This window comes from Lolium perenne, chromosome 4 (genome assembly GCF_019359855.2).
Source record: "Lolium perenne isolate Kyuss_39 chromosome 4, Kyuss_2.0, whole genome shotgun sequence".
Classification (NCBI taxonomy): domain Eukaryota; kingdom Viridiplantae; phylum Streptophyta; class Magnoliopsida; order Poales; family Poaceae; genus Lolium; species Lolium perenne.
In genome coordinates, this window is record NC_067247.2 from 322,431,839 (window position 1) to 322,443,678 (window position 11,840).

The 11,840-nt window shown below is 41.4% G+C and overlaps 1 protein-coding gene across 1 annotated transcript; it reads left to right on the forward strand.

Annotated features, from left to right (window-relative positions):
• The first annotated feature begins 527 nt into the window (after positions 1–527).
• LOC127296265 (subtilisin-like protease 1) lies at positions 528–2,255 on the forward strand. Its single transcript, XM_051326299.2, has 2 exons — positions 528–865; positions 1,025–2,255. Exons 1-2 carry the CDS (start codon positions 824–826, stop codon positions 2,093–2,095), a joined length of 1,113 nt encoding a protein of 370 aa, XP_051182259.1. The 5' UTR covers positions 528–823; the 3' UTR covers positions 2,096–2,255.
• Positions 2,256–11,840: the final 9,585 nt, after the last annotated feature.

Genomic DNA, 11,840 nt, shown 5'->3' on the forward strand with positions numbered 1-11,840 from the left:
TGGTTGACGGATGATGGTGAGGAGAGAACAGATGAATGGCGTCAGCCGTCGGAAACCGTATATGTAGGTCTCTCGACGAAGAGAGCGGCGGTTGCTCTTCCGCGGAGTTCGTGCTCCATTACGGTGGTTCTCGCATCGAGGCCACTTCGACCGTTCCCGATGAGTCGTTTCGGCTCTCCAGACCACTTCGCGACGGTTCAATGCGTCGAGGGAACTCCGACGATTTCCCTTCCCGGTGACTGCGCCGTCGCTATGCACGCGGTGGGTGCGCGTCAGACGGCGACCATGGGCTCGCGGCTGGAAAAATGGGCCTCCCCAGACCACAAAATACATCCATCCGGCGCTAAATAACGCCGGATTTCGGCCTGCGGAGCCCAACGGCTGGGGATGCTCTTAGTCTCTATATATATACTACTTAAAAAGTCTAAACTGTTTCCGTATTCTGCCAATACGTTTGGTCGTTTCCCGTTCCTTTCGTCGTCTCCGTCGTCCCCACATGGGCCAGGCCCAACGAAGCTTGCCAAACCATCCCAGCTCGATGCCAACGCTTCGGTTCGAAACTCATCCCGTGCTAGGGTTCCACCATGGGTGTCGCCTGCTGCTGGTCCTCGCCATCGCCGCCGCCGCCAAATTCGTCTTTAAGCATGCCGCCTCCGGATCAGGCACGACCAAGATCGCCGCCTCCTGCTGGTGCTCGCCTCCCCCGGTGGAGGAGTCGTTGACCACGCCGCCTCCAGCTCAAGCCCGGCCCCGTGCACCACCTCCTATTGGTACTCGCCTCTGCCGACGTAGGAGTCGCTGAACACGCCGTCTCCGGGTCAGGATGGACCTCGCGCGTATTGGCAGTCGCTTTCGTTGCGCGTTGGTGAGATGCTTTTGCCTTCTCTGATGTCGGTTTGGTACGATGGCGTTCTTCAGTTTTGCAATCGCAACCGCAAGTGTTTCGTTTTTCCTCCGTCCTCTCCTTCCAAATCTTGTTGTGTCTCTCAGAGTGATTTTCTCTCCCTGAATCTATCATATGCAGGTGATGACCATCCTCTTGACGAGAACAGGATCAATAACTAAGACTGACATCACTGGCATCATGAGTGCCGGGGCGGCTGGCGTAGTGCTGATAAATTGGAAAGATGCTGGCTTCACTTCCGTTCTCGAGGACTATGGTCCTGATGTCGTGCAAGTCACCGTGGCTGATGGCAACAGTATCAGCGAGTATGTGAGGACAACCAGCAAGCCCAGTGCCATCGTCATCTACAAGAACACTTTACTCGGCGTCCGTCCATCTCCAACTGTCGCGGCATTCTCGTCCCGCGGCCCCTGCAGCTTCAACCCTGGCGTGCTAAAGCCAGACATATTAGCACCAGGACTCAACATCATTGCTGCCTGGCCACCAGTCACTATTCTTGGCTCTGGTCCATTCCATATAAAATCCGGGACGTCTGTGTCGACTCCACACGTCAGCGGCGTTGCTGCACTTGTCAAGAGCGTCCATCCCAAGTGGTCTGCGTCTGCCATCAAGTCGGCTATTCTCACAACAGCCGATATCGCAGACAGCAGGGGTGACCCGATCTTGGACGAGCAGCATCAGAAGGCTAGTGCATATGACATGGGCGCTGGCCATGTCAATCCCACAAAAGCTATTGACCCAGGCCTAGTGTATGACATTAGCATTACTGAATATGCTGGCTACATATGTGCTCTTCTTGGCGATCAAGGCTTGGCAATCATTGCGCGTAACCCGTGGTTGTCCTGCACGAAACTTCCCAAGATACCAGAAGCTCAACTGAACTATCCCACCATAACGGTGCCGCTCAAGTCAACACCATTCACATTGAACCGAACAGTCACAAATGTGGGTCCAGCAGATTCAGTGTACACACTGAAGTTGTATACTCCAAAATCCCTTGCTATTTATGTCTCACCAGAGAAGCTGGTGTTCTCCAAAGTTGGACAGAAGATCCAATATAGCATGACGGTGAGCAGCAATGCAAATGATGGGAAAAAGTTCATGGAGGGAAGTTTGAGCTGGGTTTCAAGGAACCATGTTGTGCGCAGTCCGATTGTGGCTTCTGCTGATCTAGATTTTCCGTCTCTGTAATCAGGAAGAGTATGTCATGATATGTTGGATCATTGCAGACATACTCCTTCCTTTATTTTATGTTCTACTAGAGTAGTGACTGCCTGTTAACTAGTAGGGTTTCCTTGCCTGTAAAATAATTGAAATTTGAGCGTGGAGCATCCATTGCTCTGTCGTAAAACTGACCACATACACTGCCAGTTTGTGATGTGGTATGCGTCCTTTATAATTCTGGTACTTTCAAAATATAAATGATTTGGTATCAGATCATTTGTTTGACCAGGTTTGCTTGAATCTTTATGGAAACATGAAACACTAGGCTGTTTGGATACTGAACTATGGGTTTTGAAACCTGTGGTTTCATGCTTGGTCTGCAAATATTCTGTTGGTGGATGTTCCTAACTAAAATGATTGTGCTTCACTGAATAAGATGCAGATGAGATCTAAAAGGTTTTGGGATTTGTGTATATTTGACGCCCTTTGCTCCAGAATTACCTTATTCATGCCTGGTTATCATAAGACAGTGGCGGTATACGTTGTGTTCGACTGTACCTTCCTGAAGAGTTCATCAACTACTTGGAGTTGTTATAATTCCTGATGTCACCGTTTTCTTCTAGATTCACTTCTATTGTTCTATTGTACTTACTTTGCTATCACATAAGAGAATATTGACCCCGGATGTAGTGGATCTCTGTTGTCTGTATCCTAGTAGCTGAAGCATTGCCTGCATTTGATTTCACTTTATTATACTCAATCCAGCTGCAGTTTTCTTAAACCTTGCAGAAAAACATCTTGAATTAGTTGTTAACTTGAATAAACTCAGCTTCGATTTTATTTATAGCACAAATATATGAAATATTCTAAGCTGTCTTTAGGAGTGTTGACAGCCAGTAATTGTCGAGACAGTTTTGTATATTAAAAGAGCAGAATGGAGAAATAGAGAATAACATTATTGTCACATAATTTCCATTGCACAAGGATAATCTTGATATATAGTCAACTTGTATGGAGGAGAAGCTGATCAACCTGAATGTAGTTTGATTCTTTTTGAAATTGTAGCATGCAGCTATGACAGCCCAAGCTCACGTAGGCTTCTCCTGTCTCTTCATCCCATTTTTGTTTCAGTTCATCAGTTCGGTTCAGCTATTAGTTCCTATTTTTTTTTCTTTTTGAAAAGAGCTATTAAGTCCTAATGCTAATCAATTCGTAGTCATCGATTGGTGTCCATGAAAGCTGCTCTGATTGTAGTTCATGTTTTCTTTTGTAGCAGGGTAAAGAGCTTCAGGTCATGGCTTTTAGTCCATTCTAGAGTGAGTTCCTTTTTCTTATTGGTCTATGGTGTATAAGAGAATATGTGTCTTTTCTGTGTTGGTGCAGCTGAGTAAATATTGATGAACCTTTCCCCTATTCAACAAACCGAGTTATTTGCTTACTTGCAATTTCAGTGGCAACTCATGTTAGTATTGTGGGGAGAATGAGCAAATCAGAACAGGAGTCCCTTGGAATAATGTTGGCACCTTGCTGAAGCAAAATTACAGGAATGCAATTTTCTTGTCCTTGTCACTTTTATCCATTGCACATTCCTCATTTTATTGCTATAATATTTATTTTAATTTTACGGATTAATGGTTTTCTGTCTCCTTGACTGAAGGTGAAACCATTGTTTATATGCTGTTGGCACCGTATCAATGAGCTCTTGCTACATATTAGAATCTGAATTCTTCAACGTAATGGCCTGAACGATTTGGTTGGCTATCTCTTTACCCAACTTGATTGATATCAGTTACAACTATGGATTGCCTCTCTCTGCATTTTATTATCGAAAATGCTTCACGTACGATAAAATGCTTACGATTTCTGTACGAACAGACTCAGGGAGGGGACTTCCCGTGTCCGGCCCACCTGCTGACAGACGCTGTATGAGTCTGTTCGTACCAAACTATCGTACAATTTGATCGTACGTATAGCACTGCTCTTTTATTATTCTGCAGAGCATCCAAAGATGCATTTTGTGTCCTAGCATGCAAAGCAAGCTGTTACAGAACTCAAATAAATTTTTATTTAGCTGTTTTTGTCCCTGTAATGTGACCTGCACGTCCTCCTATTCATCTCGATGACAACTTCATTAGGAAACGATAGATTTACTTTTGTTATCGTTCCACGCGATTGCAAATGCCTGCCCATTTATGCCGTTATTATAGAGGTATATGTCACTTAGCAAACACTCTTTTTTTTCCACCGTAGATTTGTTTTAGTTATTCTTTAGTGCCACCTTCCTATCATGCAGGACGCAAAGGATTGCCTGGCAGTGTTACAACTTACAAGTATGGATTGCCTTCTGTGCAAGGTATACCAATTACATGACGTAGTTGATCTCACTTCTGTTATAATATACCTCAATTGCATAAGCTAAGCGAACATGCAAATACAATTCGTACATTATTAATACTTGTAGGTTAGAAATTATATGTTCAAGCTCACACATGCGGAAGTAAGATTTTTCTCGACAATACTGGCTGGTCCATTGCATAACCATACAATCTCTACCGAACTTTGTTTGGTATCCAGGCATTTGACCACAGGAATCTTGGAATTCATTTATGATTCCAGTAAGCAATGTGTTTCGCTGCCACAGAACTATACATAGAATTCAATAGTCAATTCCATCGAGGTCGGCCCATACGTAACATTAATTCCAGTCGGTATACCTGTCATTTATCTCACGCAGCTCTCTTCCCCTGACACCGCTTCTTCCTCCCCAACCCATCTCCCACCTGACAACATCCACCTCGTTGCCAAGCCATGATGCGTGGTAAAGTTGCTTTGTATTGAACTTAAAAGTAAAAAAAAAAAAAGGAGAAGCTTCACGCATGTTTAGATCCTGCGTTTATCTTGTGATTTATTTCTTGGAAAACCCATGTTCCTTTGTGTTCTTTGAACATGTCTTCCTAGAGGTTAGCTTTCTTGGAGACAGCTCCCTTGGAAATAGCTTCCATGGATATTTCTTGAATATTATCATTACTTTGCTGTCAATGAGATCATTACCTTGCATCAAATGCAGATATTTAGTCAGAATAGATTAGACTTATCTTAGAAGAGCACTAAGCTCCCAGGGTTCTCGGCATCCCTTGTTGATCGGTGGGTCGCTATCGTGGGCCCTGCTCGGAAAATGTTGCGCTGTAAAGAATTGGAGCGCCAACCTCGCGCGGAGAAAAGTCTCTTTGTTTACGTGTTGGTGCGAGCTGCATCTTCCCTGGCCCGTTTGCGTCGGTGCCGACCGAATCGAGCCGAACCACCTCGATTCCCCTCCTTCCCAGTCCCCACCCGATAGTTCCTGCCACACGCAGCCATGCCTAGGTTGCCGCCATTCCCTGCAGATGCCTTCGCACCATCCGGCGGCGGCGGTGTTGCCAACCGCCTCCACCAGAGCGCTGCTCCTTGTCCCGCCCACCCTTCTCCCGCACGCCCTACTTATCGCCCGTCCTCCTGGCTCCTGCGTCCCCTCCCCGTCGTTGGGCCTCGCTCGGCAGGATGGGCACGAGCAGCCACAACACCGCGAATCTAGCAGCCAATGTTCATCCCGTGCGTGCCTTCAGCCAATGTTCATCTCTCCATCGGCGTCCCGTGCTAAAGTGGATTCCGGCGGCCCGATTACATCTACACACGCACTAAGGTTCACCCTCTGGTCTGATTCCACCAATCAACTACGGGCCACCAGGATCTCAATCTCTCCGCTAGATCACACCAAGAAATGTCAAAGATTATGTTTTAAATTTGGAGGAGTGGCCTCAATTCGTTTTGTAGAAGCCACTATAATCCGGTATGTTTCTTGGCCAACATAACTTATATCTATGTCGATTCGTGGCACATACGCACGGCTGCAGAAGCGAGCATGTGAGAGCTGATTGTTTCAGCGGTTGCAAGTTGTTTTCTTGACCTTTCTCTTGCAAGTGAAATACGCAAGGTATGGTATAACTGCAATTTCGTTGAATTTTGTGGATTCATTTTTTTAATCAATTTGTTACTCTTTGAGGCCATTAGCTACTGTTAGATGAAAAAAGCTGGACAAATTATACTTGGATGTAGGCTGTGAATCAGAAATTACATATGCCATCAACTGATTTAGTAGAATATGTCATCAATTAATAGATGAAAAGGGAAAATGGTCAATAGATCAGAAAACCACAGATCCATTGCTCAGCACTTATGTTACTTAGATATATATATATTTCTTAAATTTAGTTTCTGCATATTTAGTGTTTTATTATAATACTTATCTCCCACTATATCTGTACAGATATCAAATATCCCTGATTTGCACATAACTGGCATGACATTAAAATGGAGTTGTTGTTCTCACATTTAATTCAGGTTGTGAGAGTTTTGCACACAAGTCTCTCCAATTCAACTGATAATGACAATGTGTACTTTTCTGATGTCATCTGCTTTTTTTGTATTGCATTAATCATGGCTCGGAAACTGATGTACCACTAATATGCTTATGCATTACAAACGGTTTTGGAGTGGGTTAATTTGCTTATCAAGCAACATTGATGGATGCATGATGAACAGGAACCAAACTGATTTTCAAAGCTATTCTTCATCCTTTCTCTGAAAGTACAATACACATGATGGCTTGCATAGTACTGTTGTATGTTTATTGCACAACAAGCTGAGTGGAAGCTCTCTTTCTGAAGAACCCAATATATTCAGGTAGTTATTCTTTCTGAGGTCCTTAAAGGCGTGCATACGGTTGTTATAATTGTTTTTCTTGCATAATGAGCTTTGTGCATGGTATGTTTCCTAATTAAGGTTATAATGTGTTTAGGTACAAGCTCCTGGAAAAGGGGTATCATTAGAAGCTTGCCCCTTCTGTTTGTTTGGTAATGTCAAGTTGGTTATAATATAACAATTAGGTTGCAATAGAAGTCTGAAACCAAGTCTTTGCGGTAAATAACTAACAATAATCTCATCGCAAGAAGAGAAATGTTGGCTTCCTTTCCTTATGATATTATCCTATCAATGACATAATGGGACTTGTGCACTGGACTGCATGTCGAAAGAGAGAGCATAATGATTCTTTTATTGCTTCTAGAGGGCATGTGCATGTTCAAGGATTTTAAATATTTGTAAGTACAACAAATTCAATGTAGTGGATTGTAGAAAAATATTATGTGGTGCAGATATCAAACTATTATTAGAAATTGAGATTCATTGCCTTCAGGTATAGCTAAAGGTAGGCCACACCAACTTCCATTTTTTCTTAGAACTTTTCATTGTAGGATTTTGGATGTACAAATTACAATCTGCAACGATGCTCATTCCTCTTACATTTACCCAAAGATCCAAAATACAATCTGCACTTTTGGACTATATGTGTTAAAACAAAGTATGCATCCGATTATTCAGATATTTGATGTTGCTTATCCACTCATTTTGAATACTGCACGTGTTGTTCCCAAGTTGGACCATATATCTTTCCGCAAAATAATGCATTCCTGCCAAATTTTGAGCTCATCGTCTTCCATGTAGTTAGTACCTGGCTTCTTCTGCTCTTTATGAAATACAGTGGATGGGTGTTAGTTTAGGCACATAACTACTGATTTTTGTGTCTCCAGTAGGCGGTCTAAACCCAGCTCCGCGCAGCCACGGGGGAGGGTTGTCTTTCTGTATATAATTAAGTGTCAGATTTGACCGTAAAATGTATTATCCAAAAACTAGATATTTTTCCTTCTCGGGAGATAGGGGAGTGTGGCCTCCATCCATTTCAACGTCAAAGGCCGACTCTGGCGGTCTGATGTGGCTAGAGAGGATGCGCATTCCATAAATAATTATAACTATGTGTAGTTGTTTCTTTCCTACCCAATACCAGATAAGATCTCCCTTTGGTTGGTCAATTTCCTACAATTAGTTGGCATATAGTTCCAGCTTATAGGGTCAGGAGGACTTTAAGAACATATTGCCAAAGTAAAATTTTAACCAAACTATGAAATGCAGTTATGCTCAAGGAGCCACAAGTTACTGTATAGGACATCATCTTCCGTTTCTTCAAAATTAGGTTATTTTCCCATGAATCTTTTGTTTTGATTTCTCCCTTCCTTTCAGCTATCATTTTAGCTAGGACACAGACGACCAGAATGTTGTTCATAAGCATACAATTGGTTAAATACAAACTGAAAGCTGTTATGGTTCAGAGGTGTGAGTTGGATGGGCTTCAATTTGAGTGTGTACATTGTGGCACCTCAGTTTTTGCCATCATCTTATTTTTTGGGTACTATTGGAGCGCGTGGCTTAGAAAATAGTAGAACTGGCAACTCATCCTTTCCTATATCTTAACAATTGCATGTTAAAATCATACTCCCTCCAGCCTAAATTAATTGGCGTAGCTCAAGAGTATACTTGTGCTGCACCAATTAATTTGGGCAGGAGGGAGTAATTAATCTCAAGGTTTCCAATGTGCTTATCAATATATTATGTTATATTGACAACTCTTATACTTTTTTATTCAACATTGTAATAAGGGTGTTGTACATATATGAAACTTTTACTTAAATTTAGAACCGTGAAATACATTTGCTTGCTGAGTTTGATTGTTGTCCGGTAACCTGACTTATCCATGGATACTACAGTTACTATTTTTTATGGCGCATTGCACTTGGTTACTTACAGCCACCTTTTATATGTTGCATTGTATGCCTACATTAGTAGCATAGTGTGGGTTAAAGGGTTGGTGCGGTGTTAACACCCTCTTTTATTTTGGTAATTATGAGTGATGCTTAGGGTTGTCAAAAGCATGCAATTGGAAAATCATAGTATCAGTATCACCGAAAGGTAAATCTATGTAGCATTACATATTACACAGCATAAGGGAACAACTTTTGTTGCTATAGTTTCTATTCTTGTGATCATGTGTGGATAGTTAAATTTTGCAGTTCAAGATAGAGTGTAGCAAATCAATTTTATAGAGAGGCTACCAGTTTTTGCATTGCATTTCCAACAGTGTGGTTTCCTTCCACTAAAATATTCTGATTTCATTACTTGCTTAGCTATTGTTATCGTGTTCACTACCTTTAAGCCATTCATTTGTTGATTAAATACAGGGTATGCGGGCACCTCAACCTCCCGCCCCACCCATGAATCCTAATCGGAGCTCGGTTCTCCTGGTCCTCTGACCTGCCACCTCCGCTTCCTGTACAGATGATGGTGGGAAGGATGTGTTTGTTGTAACCGGGGTGGCCTGGGTAGTTCAATCGAGACCAGTATTAAGAATCTTCAGTTAGAAGAAGGGTTAAGCAGTTGATTTTGAAGAGGATGCATTATCTGTAGGCATGAGTTCACCACATTCGGGAAAGTAAAGCCTGTAAGTGGAAGCAACTCAACGTGTCCATAATTGGAATGCCATATAACTCACCAAAAATTCTAATGAGTTGACTAAATTTTGTCAGAAACATAACATACAATTTCGTGATCACTACTTATTCTGGGAAGTGTGGAGCCGTGGCTTTGATCCTTGAATGGTAGAAAGATCAATCTAACATCCATGTTAACATTGAGATGATTCATGGTTCTCTCTATCAAGATAGACTTGGAAGGGATATTAGGGCTTACATTATTCAAGGAAGCACATAAACATGACGTTTTGGTAAATTGTTATCCATTTTATGTATCGACATCATGTTTCCTGGATGTACAAAACTATTTCTATGTAAATCAGTTTTGGAAAAGATGAATTTGATTCCAGTTTGACACTGGTATGAAACTGGAAAAAATGAAATCACACACATATATATCCACGGAACCATGATGAACTCTAAATTACAGCCCTTCCTCCTATGTGAAGCCAATTGCGCACACATCATGTGGAAAAGAAAAAAACAAAAAGAAAAAAATGGTGTGAGGTGGAACTGGTTGGATAGGCATGGTACAGTGACCTGTTTCTGCCTCACTGTTAGGACAAATCTGCTTTCTTTGTTAATATTTTCTAAAAATTTCTATAAGAAAAGAGAAAAAAAAAACTTCTCCCCAAGCTTGGAAACTAAATTAGCCGCACGAAGCTCCCCTTTCTGGCTTGGTGGAATGCGAGCGGAGACCAGGAAATCATTTGTAAACAAATCTGTATTTGTCCATTGTATTATATATATATTTCTTGTTACATTTCACATTTTTACTGCTTATGTAAGCCACACCATACTATACCTTACTTAGAGCCAGAACCCAACGAGTTAGAAACGAAAGGGCAGACGTGCCGACCACAAAACACCCACATCGCAAAAATTAGACGCTACTACCGAAGGATGGCGCGGCAGAGCGCGCTAGGCCCATCTAGTCCATGATGATCACCGCTCCCTGTTCTTGTTTTAGACGCAGACTTATTAAACTGTTCCATGATGTTCACTGTTGGTAGCTAGTGTGTTCTGAACTGTTTTTTTAAAAGTTTAAATGATGTTGTGGCTTAAGTGAGAGTGAGAGAGGCAGAGAGATGTTGACTAGTATTACCAGACTGTTGATGTGTAATGAACATGAGTTACTTAGTTACATGTTTTTTTTTTTTTTTTTTTTTTTTTGGGAAAGAATTAGAATCACCAAGTATGAATCTGAGAATAATAGCCACAAGCAGCCGAAAAGGCACTAGTAACATGCTCACATGTTTTCTACATCGATAAACACAACAAGAAACAGTAATTATATCATCTCAAGATATTACTCACCAGAAGCGGCTAATCTGAGAATAAAAGGATATGTAGACATTGTTCTTTGTGGCATAGCACCATCACAGTATAAAATTCTTTGCATAGTATTTTCTCCGAATCTTGCATTGTTGCTTGTTGTTATAACATCTTGTTTGTATGGTCTTCTGGAAGCCTATGACATTCTCATCTCCAAAGGACCGCAAGTTTAAGTCACTTCAAGCCTTGCCGGTGGGAATGACAAGGAAATTGGTTATGAAGCAACTCAAGACTTAGGATCTTCATTGTTGAAATGAAGCAAAGACTATTCTTTTGTGTGAAACTTGGCATTTGTTAGCATCTGTGATCATAAGCTGTAACATTTTGCTTTTTTTTTTTTTTTTTTTTTTTTTTGCCTAATATTGCTATATGTGAACTTGGCACTTGTGATGTATGTGTGTCACGAGCTATTTGAATCTGGACATTTATTTTTATGCTAACTATTTGGTATCTTCTGAATTATGTTGTGTTGTCAAACTTGAACATGTATTATGCTATATAAATTAATTATGTCTTCTAAGATCAAGGGCATATCCTTTGAGAAAATATTGTTTTTATCTAGTATGTAGTTCAGTTGTAAGCCAAAATTAGGATCGATATTTATCATGCAATAATGGAAGCAAAACAAGTTTAAGAAATCATTTCACAATTCCATGTGGTTGCCAAACATGAAGTTCGGAATGGGAATTTCAGTTTTTCAAAATGAAATGACCTTATGAATTCATTTCAAATGAAATGAATTGATGATTACCAAACGACTTTTAAATGTAAAATCTCTGCATTAAGGTTTGTTTCTATACAGGCAAGTGAGTTCGGTTTCGTCAATTCTGGGCGATACTGCTGATGCCGCACTGGTTTATTTTCTGTTTGGGTGCTGTCTGTTGTGAGGGTTTGCAAAGCCCTGGTTGTATTTTCTATTTGGGTGCTGTCTGTTGTGAGGTCTTACTGAATTGCCGACCGCACATTGTAGCTTGAATTATATTCGCATGCATATGGGGAAAAGGAGCTGAATTTCGTGTAGCCAGATGCTATCTTCAGAA

Coding starts and splice junctions, on each gene's coding strand:
- LOC127296265 (XM_051326299.2), top strand. CDS start 824: ATGGACCTCGCGCGTATTGGCAGTCGCTTTCGTTGCGCGTTG. Junction 866..1,024: donor GTCGCTTTCGTTGCGCGTTG/GTGAGATGCTTT, acceptor TATCATATGCAG/GTGATGACCATCCTCTTGAC.